Below are 24,291 nucleotides of genomic sequence, written 5' to 3'. Positions count from 1 at the left end.
TGTCCGAGTCGCCGGGGAGTGGGGCTAAAAAAAAACTACTATCAGCGACGTCCTGATGAAAAAGAGCCAAACTTCACAGCGGACAGTCTGTTAAACACGACACCTGTAGAGGAACAACGTCCACACCGCCAGGTAACTCACTGAATATGTCGTGTTTTATTCCTCTGAACCAGAGCGCGCGCTCCGACCGTTGGAAACAGCAGCTAACAGTAACTGGTGGCTACATAACATTAGCAGGTGGAAGAACAGCAGCTGTTGTTGTTAATGTTAGCATACCGTAAAATAATATTATCATTATATAATACAGCGGTTATGGTGTAGTCGGTCACAGAGAAATATATTTAAACCACTTTAAACCCTAAAAATCACGTGTTTTCACTCGTCTATTTTGTATAGTAAAGTATAAGTTAGTAATTTGCCTGTGTGAATCCAGGTTTATGAACCTAAACTTGTTCAGAAGTTGAGTAAAACTACTGAGTTACTTTACAGCTCTACGCCAGCAGTGATATGTCTAAACAAATACATGTAGATAAGATGAAAATAGTTAAATAAAGTCACAATAAAGTGACGGATAGTGGGGGTTGTCTTATAAAATATCCTGTGTTTGTTTGGATGTTTATTATAATATCTTTCAATGTCACATGATCCAGATGTTATTGCTAATATTTACTATCAGCACAATATAACTATATTTATGGTGTAGTCGGTCACAGAGAAATATATTTAAACCACTTTAAACCCTAAAAATCACGTGTTTTCACTCGTCTATTTTGTATAGTAAAGTATATTTGCCTGTGAATCGAGGTTTATGAACCTAAACTTGTACAGTACTTGAGTAAAACTACTAAGTTACTTTACAGCTCTACGCCAACAGTTATATGTCTAAACATATACATGTAGATAAGTTGGAAATAGTTAAATAAAGTCACAATAAAGAGACGGATAGTGGGGGTTGTCTTGTAAAATATGCTGTGTTGGATGTTTATTATAATATCTGTCAATGTCACATGATCCAGATGATATTGCTAATATTTCCTATTAGCACAATATAACTATATTTATGGTGTAGTCGGTATCAGAGAAACATATAAACCACTTTAAACCCTAAAAAATCATGTGTTTTCACTCGTCTATTTTGTATACTGAAGTATATTTGCCTGTGTGAATCGAGGTTTATGAACCTAAACTTGTTCAGAAGTTGAGTAAAACTACTAAGTTACTTTACAGCTCTACGTTAGCCAGCAGTGATATGTCTAAACAAATACATGTAGATAAGTTGGAAATAGTTAAATAAAGTCACAATGAAGTGACGGATAGTGGGGGTTGTCCTGTAAAATATGCTGTGTTGGATGTTTATTATAATATCTTTCAATGTCACATGATCCAGATGTTATTGCTAAGATTTACTATTAGCACACTATAAGTATATTCATGGTAGTGTAGTCGGTATCAGAGAAACATATTTAAACCACTTTAAATCCAAATCATGTGTTTTTACTCGTCTATTTGTAAAGTAAAGTATATTTGCCTGTGAATAGAGGTATATAAACCTAGACCTGGCAGCAGTATTTGCAATAGAGTATGATTAAGATAAAATAATAAATAAGAAGACACAGAAATATATACACATTTGAATCATGGTTTGTGCTGAGAGCAGCACTGATTTACAATGTCTCCAAACTGTCAATATCACTTGATTAAAATGGGATTGCTATAAGTACAGTATAAGTTATGTTCGTCACTATTTTGTGTCCATGGAAACACTTCTGTCGTGTTGTGAGGTTTTTTCAAGTTGTTTTCTGAATATGTTGCATGTTTCTGTCATGTGTTAAAGGCCCCATGGCATGAAAAATGTGATTGTGGTTATTTTTTCGTGCTTGGGGAGGTCTCTGGGCCACGTATAAACTGCCCCATGCATCAAACTGGTCATAAACGGAGAGACACACACCGCCCATTTGTAGGAACATTCTATTTAAGACGAGCAGATAGCACTTCCTCCTTTCTGTGATGTCACACACAAGGTAACTCCGCCCACCGTGACCAGTTGTTTTTTTTCAATTTGTATGAATGCAGCTTAGGTTTCAGTTACTTGCCTGTGATTGGCCCGACCACATGACACTCTAAAACAGTCAGCCAATCAGAGGAGAGGTTCTCATTCTCTCTTCTGATTGGCCAAATGACCTGTGCCTGTTAGAACTCCAGAAAGAGGCAACAGAAAGGGGCAGTAGAAACGATATTAAGCAGATCACAGGTGCTCAAAACCAATGATACATCTTGTTAGGGATATCATCAGGTAAATAAACCCAGAGAAAAGTGCACAGCATGGGGCCTTTAAGTTGTTGTGCGTTGACCCCTCCAGGCCACCGTACAACACTAAACTCACTCTAAATATTCAGATTGGATAAAGTCAACACACCAAACTTGATCACACACAGTGGAAAAGTTTAAGTTTTCTCATACTAGCTGTCAGTAAAGATGAGTCTGGTTAAGGTGCTTTAACTGCTCAGGTTTTTGTGATGCTCTATTAAACTTGTTCATCATTGACTGACACTGATATTATAAATGTTTGTGTCTCTCTCTCTCTTTATCTTCCTGTGTGAACCTCCTCAGGATGAACTGTGAACTTCTGGCGACTTGCAGCGCTCTTGGTTATCTGGAGGGAGACACCTATCACAAGGAGAGCGACTGTTTGGGTGAGTGTAGTAGTAAAATATTCAGTTACAGGGAATACGTTTAAAAATACATTTTTATTTTTTACGTTTTCATCTCTTTTTTTTGATAATCAGATTTTATTTTATTTTCACTTTACAAAAACATACTAAACGAAACAGAAAGAGAGAAAGCAACAACATATCAGCAGATAAAGTCATACGTGTCCTTGTACATGAAAAAAAAAAAAGTCTTTGCAGCTGTCAACTCAATCTGGGACCTTCACCTTCTAACCTTTTTCATCTTTTACCTCTTGTCCTCCTGTCTCGTGCGTTGCAGAGAGTATAAAAGACTTGATTAGGTATTTACGCCATGAAGACGACACGCGTGACGTGCGTCAGCAGCTGGGAGCCGGTCAGATTATACAGAACGACCTTCTGCCCATTATCACTCAGCACAGACAAGATAAAACCTTGTTTGATGCCTGCATCAGGTCAGAACCTTAATGCTGTCTTACTGAATGAACTAAATACCAGTTTTACAAGTCAGTTCTGTTTTAATAATAATAATCATGTGTTTTTTTTCTCTCAGGCTCATGGTCAACCTCACTCAGCCGGCCATGCTTTGCTTTGGAAAGATCCCAGATGACCCGGTGTTCAGACATCACTTTTTGCGAGTGACGTCTCATTTACAAGCCTATAAAGAGGTGAAGTCTGCTTTTTAATTTTAATATGTTTGTAAATATGTAATAGTGTTGTTGATGTTGTTGAGTTGGATTTTAAGACTTCTGTGTTTATTCTTCAGGCCTTCGCCAGCGAAAGAGTGTTTGGCATTTTGAGTGAGACGCTGTACAACCTTCTGCAGCTGGTGAGTGTTTCCACTGATAAAACATCCACCTGTTTGTGTGATGATGATGAAATAAAATCAGATGAAATAACCTCGGTTCCTGCTCGTCTTCCTCCTCGTTCACCTTCGTCTCCGCCAGGACTGGGAGCAGAGGCAGGAGGAAGACAACCTGCTGATCGAGAGGATCCTGCTGCTGGTCAGGAACGTGCTGCATGTCCCTGCAGACCCGTGTGAAGAGAAGGTCTGACTCTAACCACAATATAACATCATGTAACAGTTCAGACACCCATCTCAAAAAGAAACTTTAATACTTTAATACTCAACTCAACTCAAATTTTAGTTATAAAGCACATTTAAAAACAACCTCAGTTACAATCCAGTGCCAGCAATATAAATTACTGTGGGAAAAATACATGAATTACTAACATAGATTAACAACAGAAGTTAAGACAATAAAAACAAATCACTTAAACGGATAGTTCAACATTTTTGGCAAATTGGCCCATTGTCATAATCCCTATAGTCATAGCAGAAGGTTCGTTACCTTTAATTGTCGGTGCAAGCTATTTTTAGAACGGCAGAGCAGAGCCGTGAGCTGCTCAGAGCTACGCTACGGAGGCTCATGGGATTTCTTGGTTTCCCTCATCAAAGTCATCAAATACACAATCCAACAACTCCACAACGCTCTGGTGGACAAGTTGTGACCTGCACATTCACCACGCTATGAGATAATAACACAACGTTACCACACAGAGTTGTTTTAGAGGGAAATGCAGAGACTGCTTGATGAAAAACTGCCCCCAACGGGAACGCGCATCAGATCAGCTGTTTTGCATGTATTTACCTCTAAAACAACTCTGTCTGGTAACGTGGGTCGATTAGTCGACTAATCGCCATTAATGACGACTACTGGTCGACCAAGACGATCTTTGGTCGGGGCAGTCCTAGTATAGACAAATAATCACTGAAATAATTGAAACATTTCCAACAATTGGTCCTATATTAATAGATACTTAAAATGTTTTGTGTATATAATTAGTAATGTGATTCTTTTTTGACTATATTACACATTCATCGTGTTGTGAAAGTTATGTCCAACCTCTCTCCCTCTCTCTCTCCGTCTGTAGAAAGTGGACGATGACGCCAGCATCCATGACCGCGTGCTCTGGGCCATTCACATGAGCGGCTTCGACGACCTGGTGAAGTTCCTGGCGTCGGCGCAGAGCGAGCAGCAGTGGAGTATGCACGTGTTGGAGATCATCTCGCTCATGTTCAGAGATCAGGTCGGACTGAACAACTTGTTTGAGGTTTTGATTGACAGAGCAAACCAGCTGATTTTTCTGTTTTAATGAGTCCTCCTTCCTTTTTTTTTTGTTCCCTTTAGACCCCGGAGGCGTTGGTGAGCGCCGGTCAGGCTCGTTCAGCTGAGGAGAAGACGAAGGACTCTGAGGAGCTGGAGGCGCTGAGGCAGAGGGAGCAGGCAGAGAAACGCTCCCGAACGTTACAAAGAGGAACCAGGTGACAAAGCTCTGTTTTCTGTCAAGATACATTTTTTTATTCAACTACACATGCAGACAACTTGTGACAGATTTTAAGAGTGTGATTAGAAAACATTCTTTTGCAGGCTGCTGCTTTGTTTCCCTTTTTCACTCTGAAACTACTGAAAACTAAAATAATACACTGATATTGATTAAAATATTGAAAAAGAGTGTTTCATGTTTAACTTTATGTCTTTTGGAGATCATTTCATCTTCCACTTGATGAACTGTTCACATTAACAGACATTTAGGGGGTGGACAAACTTTTGCATGATGACACTAAATGTGTTTATAATGTTGTAGAAATCGTGTCATTTACATAAATCTTTTGTCATCTTAATGATACAGAAAGGGTAAAATATTCCTCCTCCCTCCTTGTAAAGTTGTTTTAGAAGTACAATCATCGGAGTAGACGTGTGTGTGTTTTCTCTCTGTTTCACAGTTGATGTTTTTCTTTCAGACACTCTCGTTTTGGAGGCTCCTTCGTGGTTCAAGGTCTGAAGGCGATCGGAGACAAAGATGTGATCTATCACAGAAATATTCACAACGTGAGCAGTGCAACAACTCCCACTCATCTGAAATATGAACATAACTTGATCTGATTGTCTTAAGTTTTAATGCAAATGTCATATTCTTCTTTTCATCTTCCTTTTTCTGTTTGTTTTTCAGTTCAAGAATTACACTCATGACACGGGTAAATCAGTGAGACGAGTTCCCAAGAGGAACCGTCAGATCAAGGACAGTCAGGACAAACGGCGCTCAGCCTTAAACGTTCGACTTTTCCTGCGAGAGTTTTGTGTCGACTTCCTGGAGAACTGCTACAACCGCCTCATGTACCTGGTCAAGGTGAGATGATGTTAACGAATCTTCGATTTATTTTTCTGACGAGGACGAGGATAAAATACTGAAGGGGCCGTCTCTTTGTTTTTCTTCCTGCAGGAGAATCTGGTCCGAGAGAAGACCCAGGAACACGACGAGAGTTACTACCTGTGGGCTCTCAGCTTCTTCATGGCCTTCAATCGCGGCAACGGTTTCCGTGCCGACCTGGTCTCCGAGACCATGTCCATCCGGGCGTTTCACTTCATCGAGCGCAACATCACCAACTACTACGAGATGCTGCTCACCGACCGCAAAGAGGCCACGTCCTGGTCCCGCAGGTGAAGAGAGCGCCCAGAAACAAATTGTTAAAGGGATAGTTCAACAATTTGGCAAATTGGCCCATTGCCATAATCCCTATAGTCATAGCAGTAGGTCCGTTACCTTTAATTGTCGGTGCAAGCTGTTTTTAGAACGGCGGAACAGAGCCGTGAGCTGCTCAGAGCTACGCTACGGAGGCTCATGGGATTTCTTGGTTTCCCTCATCAAACTCATCAAATACACAATCCAACAACTCCAAAACGCTCTGGTGGACAAGTTGTGACCTGCACATTCACCACGCTATGAGATAATAACAGAACGTTACCAGGCAGAGTTGTTTTAGAGGTAAATTCATGCAAAACCGCTGATGCGCGTTTTTCATCAAGCAGTCTCTGCATTTACCTCTAAATAACTCCGTTCTAAAAATAGCTTGCACCGACAATTAAAGGCAACGAACCTACTGCTAAGACTATAGCGATTATGGCAATGGGCCAATTTGCCAAAATGTTGAACTATCCCTTTAAAAAAAAACACCATCAAACCAGTGAATCGACCACAGACTCATGTCAGTTGTTTTTTGGTTTTTTTTTCCCAGGATGCACCTGGCTCTGAAGGCGTATCAGGAGCTGCTGCTGACGGTGAACGAGATGGACCGCTCACAGGACGAGAGCATCAGACAGAGCTGCCATGTGATTAAAAGTAAGAAGCTCAGAAGCTCCAGTTCAGATAAATTGATTGATGAATTGTATTAAAATGTGAAATATAGGCAGCCTGTTTTAAAGGGAAACTAAGCAGGATTTTTCCCGTGGCTATGCAACATTTTTAGAGTTAGAGAGGGTTAGAGACACATAAGATAGATAGATAGATAGATAGATAGATAGATAGATAGATAGATAGATAGATAGATAGATGCAAAAAAACCAAGCTCTCGACTGTACCAATGAAACACAAAAGTAGATAAAAAATATATATATATCATACTCTCACTCTCACACACACACACACACACACACACACACACACACACACACACACACACACACACACACACACACACACACACACACACACACACACACACACACACACACACACACACACACACTTTAAAATGAAACAATTATAAAAACATCGCTCTCAGTAATAAATAAACTAAGATAGAAGAGGAGAGGAGAGACCAGACCTGGAGAGTTCAGATTTAACATAATTCAATGCTTTAAATAAGGTTATGGACAGTTAACAAACCACCTTTTCTTAAACAGCCAATCAAGGAGTGGAATAAGCTCCCTACCAAGATAAAAAAAAAAATCTTTGATCATAATCTCTTTTGTCTTGAAACAAAAAATGGCTCCTTGCCTCGCAGTCAGCTTTAACTTGACCTTGGTGATACTGACTGTGATTTCTGAATGGGCAAACACGTGGTTCATATAACATGTATAGGCCCCGCGGGAAAACCCACTTAAAAATCTATTTTAATTTCTGTATTATACCTTGTATTTGTGTTATCGATACATAGATTTGTCCTTGTAACATTTCTGTATGGGCTTTAAATCTCTAGTGTGCATAACTCCTTTGCACCACAGTTCACCATCGCTGGCATCCAGGACTTTGCTGACACTTTATATTCTCTAACAAGCACCTTTGCAAACTTTGCACATTACTCTTGCCTGTTATACTAAGCACTACTTATTTATTATATGGTATGTTACGCTATTGTAGTGATTGTGGTTTAATGTTGTGTGTGTGTGTGTGTGTGTATTGGATGTTTTGTATGCATTGTTTTATTGTATGGTGTGCTTTATGTTTTATGTTGGACATAAAATAAAATGAAAAGAGATGAGATGGAGAAGATAATTTCCTCTTTTCTATTTCCTGTCGTTCCCTAGGCAACATCTTCTACCTGATGGAGTACAGGGAGATCTTCCTGACGTTGCTGAGGAAGTTTGATGAAACCAAGCAGCCTCACTCGTACCTCATAGACCTGGTCGAGTCCACTCACCTCTTCCTGCGCATGTTGGAGCGTTTCTGCAAAGGTCGCAACAACCTGGTCGTTCAGGTGAGCTCCTCTGTTACATTAAACTTTTATGTTTCTCGTTAGTGTTGGCTTTAAAATATATTTAACGTCTCTGTTTCACGCTGCAGAGGAAGAGGGTGAAGCGGAGAAAGTCTCGAGGTGGAAAGAAACAAGCGGCTCCAGAGACGAGTCCGGAGGCGCTGGCGGAGAGCTGGAGGATCGTGGAGGAAGAGCTGAAGACTTCAGGGTTTCAGGTCAGTGGGGAGAGAAGAGAGCAGATGTAGCTCATCTATCTGACACCAGACTCTTTAAGTGGACTCCATATATTGTTATTAAGGGTATAAAATGGTCAGAAGATGCCCCTAGGTCTGTGTGCTTTGGCCCCTTTTTCCAGGAGTAAATGATTATTGCACATGGTGAGGAAGTATTAGCAGTTTAAATAAAGAAAAACACTAAATGAGCTTGTTTTTTTTAGGAGTTTAGTGAGGAAAAAAACTGTTATTGCACATGAAGTTTTGATTTGACATTTGAAGTGGAAACCTGTACATTTTGAGAAACAATCAGTCATTTTTGAATCTAGGACTCTGGGTTTACAAAAAAAAAAAACAGTGCAATAAGTACATATGTTGAGAGAAGTGTTCCCACACTACATGCACAACTTAGTTTTTTCCCATCAACTGAGCGTAGAGCGATATGAATGGATCAACAGATCAACAATGATCCGTTGCACCGCTAAAACACACACACAACTGTTTCTCTCAAAAAACACCACAGGATCACACAATGTCTCATCTGCTCTCTGCTCTCTGCTCTTTCTGTTTCCCTCCTTTCAAAATGAAATTGTGGGCATTACAGTAATATATATATATATAATAGTAAAATAGTAAACATAGCTCCGGTGCTTTCGCAGCAGGTAACAGGTTAACTATCCTCCCAAAAACATGACATGTAAAAAGTCTGTCTTCTTTGTGCAGCTGTCGGCGTCTCTAAGTGAAAGTCTGGTGCCGTTCGACGCCACATCTGAAACTCCTCTGGAGGAGCAGCGGACCGAGGCCATGGTGCGCGTGCAGGACGCCCTGCTGGCTCGGACCGGACCGGAAGCTCTGGGAATGCTGCGAGCCGCCCGGTCAGTTAATTACACGTCAGACATGCTGCCGGGTCTTTGAAGAGGGTTTAGTCCTCTGTAAATACTCTCAGACCTACAGGGAGTTCTGACTTGACCTTTTTTTGTCTTATATCCATGTGTATTTCATGTCATTTTAGTGTTGTTGTACCTTTCACTATTGTATATTTGTATTATTTTATTGTAAAGCACTTTGACTTAGACAGGTTTTTAAATGTGACCTTGATCTTTATTTTATTTATTTATTTATTTACAAATCATTTTAAAATACTCCAGAGTAGTTTTTTATTCCTCAAAGTGCTTCTGGAGACCCAGGAGGCCGGTTCGTAGTCCAACGAAATCCTAATATGAGATACAAAAACGTCCATAAAACTACACAAAAACCATTTAATATTCCTCCACACTGCTCGTCCACTGCAATCCAAGTGTCCTGAAGGGAGATAGTCCAGAGTTTACTGGAAACAACGTCATTTAGGACATTTTTACAGCCTAAACAGTCCTGGATTGCACTCTGAGCAGTGTGGAGGAATATTAAATGTTTTTTGTGTAGTTTTATGGACGTTTTTGTGTCAGGCCCTATTTTTCTTATATTAAGTTTTGGTTGGACTAGGAACCGGCCTCCTGGGTCTCCAGATGCACTTTGAGGAATAAAAAACTACTCCGGAGTATTCATCAGCATGAGGGGGGAGTCACTAATGACTGAATTTCATTTTTTGGTGAACTATTCCTTTAAGTTTTTAAAGATTTTTTTTTCCTCTTGGCACTCAGGGAGGTTTGGCCGGAGGGAGACGTGTTCGGTTCGGCTGATGTGGAACCGGAAGAGGAACTGGAGCTGCTGAAACAGATCCTGCACGCCAACCTGCCCAGTACGTCTGATCATCGTCACATGCAATGATCGTTTTGAGTGTCGATTAAATCTGCAAGTTGTTTTCTCCATAAAAAAAAAACCCGTAAAGCAGAAGTAAGAGGAATATTTGTGTTAATATAAGTCTTAAATAGTTCTATCTTCCGACAGCAATCACTTCTATAGAGTGTTTGGTCTGAAACACGGGTCTGTCAGTCACTCTGCTCTGCTCTGAGCCGAGGAGAAAACTTTCCTTGTATCCTACAACCTTTATCCAATGAGGAGAGAGAACGGCATAAAGGGGCGGTCCTCTCTGTGTGTGCAGCCAAGGGATGCGCGTGAATGTGGTGACGTAGGGACGAGGGCGGGGGCTGCTAACTCCATCTGCTGACAGGAAGTTAGCCAAAACCACCGGATTTCTTACTTCTGCTTTAATATTATTTATTTTTTTTATTTTTTTTTTATTGTGAAATTATACAGTACAGTGGACAAAAACAAAATGTGACAAAGATAACAAGAAGAAATTGTGAAACAAACAACAATATTTGTGTTAGTATGTGTGGGTGTGGGTGTGAGTGTGTGTGTGTGCGCACATGTGATATCTATACAGGTTGGTAAATAATAATAGTAATACTTCAATTAGGTAAAAAGGAAATAAAATAGATAAGTAATTAATAATAGACATGAGGGAGTGGGGGGGGGGGATAAAAAAAAACAAAAAAAAACAAATAAATAAATAAATAAAAAAAGTGACGTAACAATAGTAATATTAATAACAACAACAATACTATATTAATGATACTGCCAGGCCTTATCAGCCTGTGGGGGACCAGCCCGCAGCCCCACCCCCCTACCTTACTTCTGCTTTAAATTGTCAGATTAGTTGGTGTTTCTTTTTTTCTTTTGATGAACTAACCTCATGTTTTGGTTTCAGGGTCTGCTCCTCCCGATCCGGTGGTGGAGGAGGACGATGACGGAGCAGAGATGGAGGAAGAGGAGCTGGAGTCGGTCCAGGTTTCTGAAACAGACTTCAACTTCCTAGACTTCATCAAGAGGTGAGGAAAACAAACTAATTAACAAAAACCTGTAGTAACCTTGTAGTGAGCCTCGTCTTCATCTTCTCTTCTTCCTCTTCTTTCTCCTCTCAGGTTTGCCAGCCCCAACATCGTGCGTCCGTACATCCTCCTGTTGAAGACATACTCCAAAAACACGCCTCACACTAACCACTGCATCGCCCGGATGCTGCACCGCCTCGCCGTCGACCTGAAGATGGACGCGCTGCTCTACCAGCTCTCCGTCTTCAACGTCTTCAACAAGATCATGAGCGATCCCGCTGCAGCTGCGTACAAGGTAGAGCAGCAACACCAGAGAAGATATGAAAGTTTAATGTGGAGCAGCTTCTGGGCCCAGTTGTCCAAAAGGGTTAATCTGGATCAGAATTATCCAGATTTTGAATTCTTTTACCTTTAAGGATCACGTTTTTACTTTTATCCCAGTTGTTCAAAGCAAAGTTGGATCAGTCTGATCCACAGTCCACAGTCTGATCACAGCCAGACCCCATCTAGTCTGGCTGTTTAAATACATTTTAAAAAAGCAAATATACAGTACATTAGTCAAATACATTGTGAATATGTTTAAAATTTAAACTTCAAATTTTAAAATTCATTAAATTCAGTTTGGGGACAAGTTATTCAGTTGTAGAATATTCAAAAGGTAACTTTATTTACTAATCACTGTTATGGTTTAAAAATCAGGTGCAACATATAAATCATTAAATGTATATATACGACATTATAAATATTGTTTATTTGACCAGTTTGAATTTAATTTAAATCACATTTTGTTCCTGAAATCCACCTTGAATCCACCAAACTGCTGGGATCAGAATAATCCAGATGTTTTGGATCAAAGTTAACCCGATCCTACTAAAAACACAAACTGAGGGTTTGATCCAGATTAAAACCAAGATTGGATCACATGATCTAATCTGATCTCAGGATCTGTTTTTTTTAAGATTTGATCTAATCCATTATCCTAAATCCGATCAGATTACCTTTGAACAACTGGATTGGTGATATAAAGTCGCCTGCAGGTTTGATACAACAGCTGAAGTTTTCTCTTTTCTCCTTTTCCTTCACTAGGAACTGGTGACGTTTTCCAAGTTCGTGCTGAACCGCTTCTTTGTTGTGGCGGCTCAGAACAACAAAGCGTACGTCGAACTGCTGTTCTGGAAGAACGTGGGGGCCGTACGAGAGATGACAGAAGGCTACACCCAAGAAGGGTCGGTCGCTCCCTTTTTTTTTTTTTTTTTTTGGTATTCAATACTCTTAAAGGGATAGTTCAACATTTTGGCAAACTGGCCCATTGCCATAATTCCTATAGTCATAGCAGTAGGTTCGTTACCTTTAATTGTCGGTGCAAGCTGTTTTTAGAACGGTGGAGCAGAGCCGCGAGCTGCTCAGAGCTACGCTACGGAGGCTCATGGGATTTCTTGGTTTCCCTCATCAAACTCATCAAATACACAATCCAACAACTCCAAAACGCTCTGGTGGACAAGTTGTGACCTGCACATTCACCACGCTATGAGATAATAACACAACGTTACCAGACAGAGTTGTTTTAGAGGGAAATACAGAGACTGCTTGATGAAAAACTGTCCCTGAAGGCAACGTGCATCAGAGGTTTTGCATGAATTTACCTCTAAAACAACTCTGTCTGGTAACGTTGTGTTATTATCTCATAGCGTGGTGAATGTGCAGGTCACAACTTGTCCACCAGAGCGTTGTGGAGTTGTTGGATTGTGTATTTGATGAGTTTGATGAGGGAAACCACGATTTCTTGTTTTCACAATGAGTCGCGGTATTAAACACCAAAATTAACTAATCGCAAAGGTTCCTAAATACCGTCACTTTCCAAAAAAGATTAGGGAACCATGTCGGCAGACCAACACAAACACAAACTTAAACATTTGCCATAGATGACAATTAATGACTTAATCATAATACTGTGATTATTTCTCTATAATCATACCAAGAAAATCACTAACACGATTGAACCAAATCTTTGGTTCTGTTGTTTAAAACCTCATCTCTCTTTGTCCATCGTGTGTCAGAGAGGGGAAGAAACCAGCCTGGACCGAGGAGGAGGACGACGAGTTGCGTCGACTCTACGAGGAGCACCGCGACTCTGAAGGTTCAGCTCCTGTTTTTAACTTTAGTTTGTGCATCTTTTCTGTCCGTTGTTAAGTTCTGCAGAGTGAAGTTATTGACTCTGTTTCTTCTTCTTCTTCTTCCATCGTCTTTCTCTTGTGCTTCAGTTCCAGATATCGTGGAGACTCTGCTGCCGTTGCTCAGCAACAGCTCCCGCAACCGGCGCCAAGTGGTGACGCAGCTGGTTCATCTGGGCCTGGTGGGAAACGCCAAGGAGCTGAAGAAACAGAAGTAAGTTCTCACTGACCATGTTTCCATTCACCTGTGGATCGAATTATATGAAGATTGATTAAAAATATGAATGCAAATAATGCCGGTTCAAGTGCGTTTCCATCTGAGACCTTTAAATCGAATTGTTTTCTTGCAATTTCAAGGTGTTTCCGTTCGTTTTTGTTCTAAATCGCAAAACAGACGGACATTCATCCTTCATCTTTAACCGATTATCGGAGGTCGGGCTGCTATTTATCTGTTTCCATCAGCGTTTGTTGCAAAAACTTTGTATCGATCAAGAGAAAATCCAATGAGATCAATCGTATTCATTTCGTTTCGACAAATATCATGATATTTAATCGAATTTTACTGTCTCCATGAAGCATTTTTAATTTCGATATTGCTTATGTGAATAAAAACATGTGGATGGGAACATGATTACTGATGTGTCAGTATCGTCAGGAGGAAACCCACAATAACTTGAAACTGACTAAAGTAAAAGCATAAAACTTGGCATAAAACAACACATGGTGGTCAATTTTAATTTTTATTGATTTTATTTTTCCAAAAGGATAGGCACCCGCATCGTTCTGTGGACTGAGGACCAGGAGCAGGAGCTGCGGATGCTGTTTGACGAGTTCAGAGATTCAGACGGTACTAGACTCCATTTTTCAGACCAGCTTAAAACAAATGTGCACTTCTGTTGTTGGAGTAAAACTTTGGATTTCTCAACAGAACGATTTGAAGGGCTGTACAGATATTTTTCATTAAAAGAAATAAAAAAAAAAAAAGCAAAGACAGAAACAAATGAGAAAATATACAATGGAAATTTTTACTAGATGTTCATATTTTGAATTGTTGAGGTCTTGTAAATACATTTTATTTGGGTTGTTTTGTTTTTTGTTTATGTAATTAAGGGTGTGACCGACAAGCTAAGATTCTTTGAGTTTAAGTTATATTCTTCTTACTGCTCCTTTCCAATCATGAAAGGTGTTAATTATTAGATTTGTGTACCATCATATTGTATTATACTCTACCCGTTCATGAAAGGAACAAAGAATTAACTTGAGAATGCATTTCCTGAAGGAAATACCGGTGAATCCTGAAAGCTGAACGCCAATACTGAAGCAATGCTGAATGAGCTGAAGAAATTGTTGAAACCATGCTGAATTAAGTGAAGAAACTGTTGAAGCAATGTTGAAAAGGTCGACGCTAAAGCTGAAACATAAAACTTGTAAGCTGAGGGATGTATACCTCCTAAAGGTAGTAACATCAGTAGGAATGGTTAAAAAGGGTAGAAGAAATTGTAGAAATCCTGCATGTTTAAGTGTAACAGTTGAAGATTTGGAAGAGTTGAAATATGCAGCCAACCCGAACAAGTGAAAATAGATTAAAAAGTAGAACATGTAAGAAGTAGGCTGATTTTGTATGAAATGGTTGAAAATTAGTTGAATTGTTGAAGATTAGTATGAAGAAATTGAAAAGCTAAAATCTACTCAAATATACGTATTTAAAACTGACAGTTTGGAAACATTGTTGAACCATTACTAATACAGATGAAACTATATCTGAAGAGTAAAAGTAGAATAATATAGAAGTAGTTACAATCCGTTAAAGGGAAGAATTTGAATGTAATTATAGATTTGTGTACCATCATATTGTATTGTACTACACTTTCATGAAAGGAACAAAGAATTAATGGTTTTCTACTGTATGTGTCTGTCCTCTCACAGATGTGCTGGGTAACATCATGAAGATGCTCACAGCCAAACGGTCTCGTGCTCGAGTGGTGGACAAGCTGCTGAGTCTGGGTCTGGTGTCGGAGCGGAGGGAGCTGTACAAGAAGAGGAGTCGTAAACCTCAGGGGAAGAGCTCCGGGAGAGGAATGGTAACCCATAATAAATATAAATATATAATATATATACTATAGGGATGTCACGATTACTTGTTTTCACAATTAAAGCAGAAGTAAGCGGAATATTTGTGTTAATATATATATATATATATATATATATATATATATATATATATATATATATATATATATATATATATATATATATATATATATATATAATAAGTCTCAAATTGTTACCTTAAAATGTGGTGTATAAGTTGCCCTTTTTTTCCTTTTGTTTTCATCTAAAAAGTTGGGTGCGGCTTATACACCGGTGCAACCTATAGACCAAGGTAAATGTCAACCCCGTTTAAAACTGGTAATAGCATGCGTTCTCAGTGATCAGACTGCAGTCAGATAGAGCTGGACCACTTGAAAGTAAGGCAACCAAGGACGCTATGCACTATATCGCGCTAAATGTACAGTGTTTAATTACCCCGCGATCTCGTTTCTTTTTAAATATAAAATAACAAGAAAGAGCTACCCGCAGCACAGAAACATGTGGAACCTGTATAATGTTTTTATTACCAAATAGCAACAGAAAACCTTGTTTTCCCAGTTTGAGGCCCTCAAAAATACACCGCGGCTTATATACCAGTGCGACTTATATTCCGAATTTTACGGTATATCTTCCGACAGCAATCACTTCTATAGGGTGTTTGGTCTGAAACACGGGTCTCTCAGTCACTCTGCTCTGCTCTGAGCCGAGGAGAAAACTTTCCTTGTATCCTACAACCTTTATCCAATGAGGAGAGAGAACGGCATAAAGGGGCGGTCCTCTCTGTGTGTGCAGCCAAGGGATGCGCGTGAATGTGGTGACGTAGGGACGAGGGCGGGGACTGCTAACTCCATCGGCTGACAAGAAGTTAGCCAAAACCACCGGATCGCTTACTTCTGCTTTAATCGCCACACTTATATAATCGTAAAGTTTCCTAAATAAATACCGTCATTTTCCCAAAAAGATGATGTCGGAGCCATGTCGGCAGATCAGCGCAAATGGCACGGGAACGAAAACAAAGTTACACAACAACCGCGAGTGTAACTTTGTTTTCGTTCTATGCCAGTTGCAGACCGAGACGTGACCGAGTGGTAAAGTTTGGCAGAGGAAAGCGATTCCCTCCAAACAAACGGGTTTTTGAGGACACTTTGATGATTTGATGTTAAGTTGCAAAAAGCTGTAAATCTTCATCATTTTACTACTAAAACATTGCTGACTGGAGAATTACATAATGAATTTTCAAACAGAGCAACAATAAATGCAGATGCAAATAATGGGAAAAAAAACAAAAAAAAACAAACGTGTTAAGTCGATGACGGCTCATCAGCCTGTCAAACATGATGCAATGACAACGATGTAGCGGCCAAAGGAGGAAATACGTCTGATATGAAACTCACCCAGCTTTGTACGGCGAAGTAAAGGTAAATACACAGTGACTGGGTTAAATTAATCAATTTACCTAACGTACCTAAACTTCAAACATTCCCTCTGAAGGAATAATAATTAGTCCTATATTAATAGATAGTACTTTAAATAGTATATAATTAGTAATGCAATAATATTTTGAAATTTGAATTCAAATATCACGACAAGGAGGCCATCTGCATGTTGGTTGCCAGTGAATTGAATAAATAATATGTTCCATAAACATTTTTAATTTCGCTCCCCAATTTCTTTTTGTGCCCCCAAATAGTTTACTTTAGGCTCCTTGGGAAAAATGTTATGGTAGAGCCCTCGCTACCGCAAATGCTCAATAAAATGCTCCTGCTGCGACACTTCATTGTGCTTTATTGAATGTATTTTCAACTACAAACAAGCCTAACAGGCAACTTTTATATTGCAATCAAATTCTAATTTTGTGACTCCGCATTTCTTTTGTACGTTTTTTATTTGTCATGATAGGTCTTAAATTTCATCCATAATGGTCTTAAAAAGGTCTTTAAAAGTCTTAAATTTGAGCTGGTGAAACTTGCAGAGACCCTGTATATTTGATTTTACATATTCTTCGTGTTGTAAAATTATTTAATATAATAATCCTGATGATTTCTCTGACAATAATCGTACCAAGAAAATCTATAATCGTGACATCCTTATATACGTAATCGACCTGTAATAAAGTGTGTGGACAGACGTGTTTCAGTGATTTGTTGTTTCTGTGCGGCAGACTGAGGAAGAGTTCCTCACCGGACTGACGCAGGAGTCTCCAGACGATTCTGTGGACAGAGACGAGGACGAGGAGGACGAGTCTGAGGAGAGCGAGGAAGAGGAAGAGGAAGATAGAGATGAAGATGGGGATAAAGATAAAGACCCCGAGAGGGAGGAATCACAGAGCGGCGCGAGGAGGAGCCACGGCGTGGAGAGGAGAGCCGACCTCGTCACCATGGTGACAGCTCTAAAACTGCAAGGTGAGACAGAAAGACGAACCACCTGATGAGTTCATCATTTAAAGGTTAGGTTTATTTTTCAAGATTTGATTTGATTTATTTCGGTCAATCAACAAAGCAACATAAAAAAAACAACAACGCTTTTTTTTAGTAGTTTCGCTGGTCATGCGACCTGTATTTAGAAGCAACTTATATATCAGAAATATACGCTATGTCATCTATGACCACTTTCTAAACAAAGCCATTATTTGAGACCCAGCTATTAATTAAATGTTTCAAAAATAAATGTGCCTTCATGTGCTATGGTAATTATGGTAAATACGAAAAGGGCGACGTGAAAAGTGCACATGAACACCCTCTCATGTGGTATTTTCCACTGGGCAACTCGTAGAATTTTTTGATGCCCGAGCTGCCGAGATGAGAATAACCTTTGACCTTTTCAACATGGCGGCGAGCAATTAACGCAAGATTCGTGAATGGTAAGCAAGGCAAGCCTTTAGAAAACAGTTAGCAGCTACTCACTTTATGTATGCGTGCGTGTACAGTAAAAAAACACTTTTAAAGCTAGCCAAATAGCCAGTGCTAAATCTCCATGAATATTAATATTTACCGTTTGAGTTTTGATAATTCATCTTCTTGCTGAAAGAGATGAACTAGGCAATCCAAGATTGTTTTACCCAAGTAACAGGTCTGAATCTGTGTGTCCACCATCTTTATTTTCTCTGTACAACATCAAAAGCACATGAACACAACGCACTGGTAAATACCAGGTCACAAGTGGAAAATACCATCTGTACCATAGCACATGAAGGCAGCATTATATATGTTTTTTTCCCTCTTCATGACATGTTTTTTGACAGATGCGACTAATACTTCAGTGCGATATACAGTATAATCCGGAAAATACGGTAACCGAAAAGGTCTCGGCTGAAGCTATAAGCTTGTAACGTCGACCCTTCTTCTTGTTCTTGTCCATCAGGGATGTCCGGGCCGTTGTTGTGGCTGCAGAACCGTCTGTACAAAACAGCCGACGACCGCGAAGAAGACGGTGAGTGTTCACGGAAAAACACTTTCCTCACTCATTCACTTTTATTTCTTTATTGAAAGTTGTTTTTTTTGTTTTAGTGGCAGTGATGATGTGTGAGTTGATGAGTTGTATTGATGGGATGTTTCAGGTTTCTCTCAGCCCGCCGCTCTGGTCCCTCTGACCGAGGACAATGAAGAAGCCATGGACAACAAGAGCTTCAAGAAGCTGCTGCGCAAACTGGGAGTCCGAGCTCCTGCAGATGAACAGGTGTGTGTGATATTTCAAATCAACTTGAATTTTTAGTTACGATGCACAAAATTCATTTATTTGACATCTAAACTTGTATAATCACACATTCTCAAACCAATACATCCACACGGAGCAAAATGCTGCACAGCGGCCGGACACTGTTTTTCCTCTTACGGTTGGAAACACCCTAACCCAGACACAAAGGTTCCTGAACAGCCAATCACAGTCAGACTCATTACAAAAACAATCAGCATCATAATCTGCTCTTACAATTTCACTAACAAATCAGTTGTTCTAGTCTTCATGCTTTGTCTCAATTCTAATACTTGCACACTTACACTAACTATTTTGAGTGTGTAAGTGCGTTCACACGGACTGTCAAAACTAGGGCTGTCAATCGATTAAAAAAACAAACTAATTAATCGCACAATTTATAAGCGATCGCACAATCGCTTATAATGAATATTTATCTATGTCATATCATCAAATTAATATAGAATAAACACAATTTTGTGAAGTAAAAATTTGGAACACAAAAAAGGCACCTTGCTTATGTATCCTCCAACAGAAATAATAACAAAACCCAGGCCTACATCTACATCTCTCTCTCTCTCTCTCTCTCTCTCCCTCTCCCTCCGCTGTCCGAGCCCGACTCAGCCCAAGCCGACCCAACCGGGCTTACTCAGTTCAGGCTTGTTTGTTTGTTTGTTTATTTATTTTCACATATCAAAGTTAAAAAAGATATAACATATAAAATCCAAAACAATGTGAAGGGGAATGCCAAAAAACCCTCCAGGGGCTTGTAGGGTGGCATTCTCCGACTACAGTTCTAAGCTAATGAGCATACATTTGTGAGGTACAAAAGTCGTTCATACATAATAAATACAAACATGGTTTAACATGATTTAACATTGTACAATGCAATACAAAAAGCTTAATAAACATATGATAAGAAATATAAAATAATCCCAGTTTAGATAGGCAGACCATGTGGAAAGTATTGGCTGGTTAGCAGGAAAGACTTTAGTGCTCTCCTAAATTGTTGTAAAGATAAATCAAAAAAATGTACATTTCAGTTTGAAATTCCCAGATACATGAATGGGGGGACTGTACAGTAATTACCCTAGATTTTACAATTTACACGTTTTTCACATGGTCCTAACTAAATAATTTACGATTTCAAAATTATGAATCAAACAGGCCTAGTCGATAGTAAACTACATGACAGTGGACTCATGGAAGTCTTGGAAGTGAGACACAGCTTCAGTTTGTCTGTGTGTTTGACTGCAAAACAATAAAGTTATAATTGACTTGTTTGTTAATCAGGAAACTTTCTGGAGAATCCCGGCCAAGCTCAGCGTGTCGCAGCTCCGGAGCGCCGCTGCAGCTCTGAGTCCCACAGAGGAGGAAGCTAAAGGTGGTGAGGAAGAGGAGGAGGGTCCGAAGAGTCCAGCTGGAGATCCCCAAGAGGAGGAGGAGGAGAAAGAGGAGGAGAAAGAGGAGGAGGAGGAGGTCTCAGGTGAACAGAGAGCTCAGGCCCTCAGAGCTCTGCTGCTCGCTCGGAAGAGGAAACAGCCCCCTGGCCCCGAGCCGACAGGTATGTGTGGGAACTTCATGCTCTCTGCCTCCTGGGATCAGATGACTCCACTTAATTACAGCTCTGTCTGTCACAGACCGGTGTAAAGCGACACCGTGCACAATTAAACCCGCCTCCTATATAATATAAACTGCTTCGGTTTGTCAAGCAGCCAAGAATAGATATAAAGAATACAGCCAGGTGTCAAGTGTCAACTGGGGTAACCAGTATTCTTTCATACAGATCTTAAGTATATACAGGAAAATAAATCTGGACTCAGATGTGGAATACTGTAAATGTAATTCACTTTTAAATACATAATTTGTCACATTATGTAGAAAAAGTGGTGTTTTTAGGAGATGTCCTGCTCAGTATTGCCAAATGCATTAAAATTTTGAATATAGAAATACAGCAAAAACAATCTGTTTCAATTTAATGTTTTCAGAAGAACGGATTTTCTATACAGTAAGTACACTTAAAACCACTATAGGTGGATAAAATATTTAATATTTATCATTCTTATTTTTTGATTCAAAAAGGTTCAGATCTCATTTCAAATTACACAAAACCAACATGAATACAAAATGTACTTTTTAAAGCATCTGATGCATGCTATTAAAACACTTTTTAAATGTATTTCTGGATTGCGCATCTTGCCAATCCTTATACAGATAAAACCAAAGTTAATACAGGTAAATAAAGAAACAAATATAAACACGTGGAGTTTTTGTTTTAGCAAACTGTCCATATTTCCATTTTCTTTTACTCATCTCTTCCATTTCTCTTTGAAGAAATGCAGTTTTTGACTGTAAAGACTTGTTCACTCATATGGTTTTCGCTTCAAAATGTCGAACATAGAAAAGCAGCAATGCGAGGTTAAGAATGGAAAGTGTAAAATCACACGTAGCGATCAGATTCCTCCGGAGCGTCGGTTGTTAGAGGCCGGATAAGAAACCACAGGGACCAGCAGGTTTTCTCCAGGTGCAGCGTTTTAAAAAATGTGTTGTATTACTAAATCTGCTGCTTAATGTGTTAAAGTGTTAAGTGTGTTTGTTTTCAGCTCCGGTTTCAGACCCCACCCCCTCTGAGAAAACACACAGTCCATCTGAGAGGTGAGGAATGTTTTTGTTTATCAGTTAAGCTGAGTAATGTGTTATTTTTTGTTTTTAATCTCCTTTAATTCTTCAACTTCAACTTTTTTCTGCACAATCACCACCAGGTCCCAGAGCCGCAAGACGTCAGCGAAAAGGAGCAGGAGCAGAGTGTTGGAGGACGACGATGATGATGATGAAGAGGAGGAGAAGGAGAAGAAGAAGGAGGATGGTACTGTTCTCACATTAATTCAGACACAAGAGTTTTGTTTTATTATTAAAGGGATAGTTCAACATTTTGGTAAATTGGCCCATTGCCATATAGTTTTAGCAGTAGGTTCGTTACCTTTAATTGTCGGTGCAAGCTATTTTTAGAACGGCAGAGCAGAGCAGTGAGCTGCTCAGAGCTATGCTATGGAGGCTAAGGGAATTTCTTGGTTTCCCTCATCAAACTCATCAAATACACAACCCAACAACTCCACAACGCTCTGGTGGACAAGTTGTGACCTGCACATTCACCACGCTATGAGATAATAACAGAATGTTACCAGACAGAGTTGTTTTAGAGGTAAATTCATGCAAAACCGCTGATGCAGGGACAGTTTTTTAGCAAGCAGACTCTGTATTTACCCTGTATTTACCTTGAAAACGGCTCAGTTTCGTAATGTTCCATTATTATCTCATAGCGTGGTGAATGTGCAGGTCACAACTTGTCCACGAAAGCGTTTTGGAGTTTTGGGATTTTGTATTTGATGAGTTTGATGAGGGAAACCAAGAAATTCCTTTAGCTTCCATACGTAGCTCTGAGCAGCTCACGGCTCTGCTCCGCCGTTCTAAAAATAGCCTACACTGACAAATAATGGTAATGAACCTACTGCTATGACTATAGCGATTATGGCAATGGGCCAATTTGCCAAAATGTTGAACTATCCCTTTAACATGTCTAAAAGTATAGATAAGGACATAACGCACAAGCAGATTCAACAATAGAAGAAAAACAAAGACACACACCACAAACTGGTAGCCTAGAAATCTAGCTGCACCCTAGCAGCAGCAAATCTCTTTGCTCCGTAGGTGGGTCTAGAAACGAGCCATAGGAACTTTTTGAGTCTCGAACACCGTTTGTGTTCACCAATCACAGCGCTCGATCTGTTTAGAGAGTCATTGGGTGGCTTAACGCCATGACGACATACTTGCGACGGTGAAAAACAGTCGTTTGAATCGGCGTTGGCATCAACTTTGAAAGAATTAAACTTGTCATTTTCTTTAAAAGTTGAGCAAGAAACTGCACTGAAGTCGTTCATTTCGAGGAAGGATGTATTTGGTGTTTTGCCGACGGGATATGGGAAAAGTTTAATCTACCAGCTTGCTCCGTCATCCTGCTCTTTGCTCTGATTGGTCGTAGTGCTACCCTATTGCGTGCAGAGGCAGTTTGAAAGACAGCCTTCATCCCCCTGGATTGAGCCGAGGTCTACCGGTCGTTGCCAGACTAGACATTTTAATGATATAGTCTGGCTTGTCAGGCTACAAATAAACAAAATATATGAAAAAGAATAAAAACAAAAATGAAAATAAGTAATAAACCTTAACCCTAAACCTATAATAATAAGAAAAGTCACAAAAAATCATCAAAAAAAAGGGATAATCCGCAGCACTTTGTCTGTTGACAGGAGACTCCTCCTCTGTGATGGACGTGGACGGTGATGCAGATTCGGACGAGGAGGCGAACACCTCTGCTCCTGTGAAGCGACGACGGAAGATGGTTTTAATCGATGAAGAGGATGATGAGGATTAGTGACGGCCTCTAATGGACTCTTTAAAAAAAAAAAAAAAAAAACCTGGACAGAGAGAGACACAGACGTCCCTTGTGTCTGAAAAAGTCTGAAAAATGTCCAGTCAATGGAAACGTGACCAATGGAAAACCAACAAACAGCCCAAAGCAGCAGAGCCTGAGTCCTGTTTATACATAAATCCTATTAAACTGTTTAGTTTTGTTTTCTCTCTTTATATTAAGCACTTAATTTTGTGCCTTTGTGTAGTTCTGCTTAATCCTGGTTAAGTTCTTTTTATCTGTTGTTGTCAGTCTGAGAACAGTTTGGACTTGGTCTCAGTTGTTTTGTACCTGTAATTGTAACTGAGTTTCTGTCAAATTAATTAATCTAGTTAAATAAAAAAAAGAATAATTCTTGTTAAATTTAAGTGTTTTTTTTCTTTAATCTTGCATTGCATCATTTCAAACACTAGAGGGCGCTGACATGTTGAATGCACAGCTTTGATTACTCACTGGAGGAGTTAACTATGTTATAAGTGGAGTCACTTTATATCCCATTAGAACCTGTTAATGAGCCACATTAGAATAAAGTTATAAACAAAACTTTATTAACACTCCTCTGCAGTGAGTAAAGAGATCAATCACAGTTTTAATATTTGAAACTATGCAAATGTTTTTTGTGGATCTTTCTGTGTGTGTGTGTGTGTGTGTGTGTGTGTGTGTGTGTG

The 24,291-nt window shown here is 39.6% G+C and overlaps 1 protein-coding gene across 1 annotated transcript; it reads left to right on the top strand.

Annotated features, from left to right (window-relative positions):
* Window positions 1–16: 16 nt before the first annotated feature.
* timeless (timeless circadian clock) lies at window positions 17–23,587 on the top strand (the record flags this gene model as incomplete). Its single annotated transcript, XM_083971792.1, has 30 exons — window positions 17–132; window positions 2,611–2,693; window positions 2,989–3,142; window positions 3,241–3,355; window positions 3,454–3,516; window positions 3,635–3,736; window positions 4,623–4,778; window positions 4,880–5,013; window positions 5,494–5,581; window positions 5,703–5,879; window positions 5,973–6,190; window positions 6,766–6,869; window positions 8,057–8,226; window positions 8,313–8,438; window positions 9,159–9,310; window positions 10,076–10,173; window positions 11,086–11,206; window positions 11,300–11,501; window positions 12,293–12,432; window positions 13,264–13,343; window positions 13,468–13,591; window positions 14,142–14,224; window positions 15,304–15,458; window positions 17,630–17,870; window positions 18,829–18,897; window positions 19,025–19,143; window positions 20,452–20,722; window positions 21,762–21,813; window positions 21,921–22,024; window positions 23,463–23,587. The coding sequence occupies exons 2-30, from the start codon at window positions 2,612–2,614 to the stop codon at window positions 23,585–23,587; spliced, it is 3,825 nt and encodes a 1,274-aa protein (XP_083827918.1). The 5' UTR covers window positions 17–132; window position 2,611.
* Between the last annotated feature and the right edge of the window lie 704 nt (window positions 23,588–24,291).

Source organism: Trachurus trachurus, assembly GCF_905171665.1.
Source record: "Trachurus trachurus genome assembly, chromosome: 5".
Taxonomy (NCBI): Eukaryota; Metazoa; Chordata; class Actinopteri; order Carangiformes; family Carangidae; genus Trachurus; species Trachurus trachurus.
The sequence above is the reverse complement of the archived record's forward strand: the minus strand, read 5'-3'. Positions and strand labels throughout refer to the sequence as shown.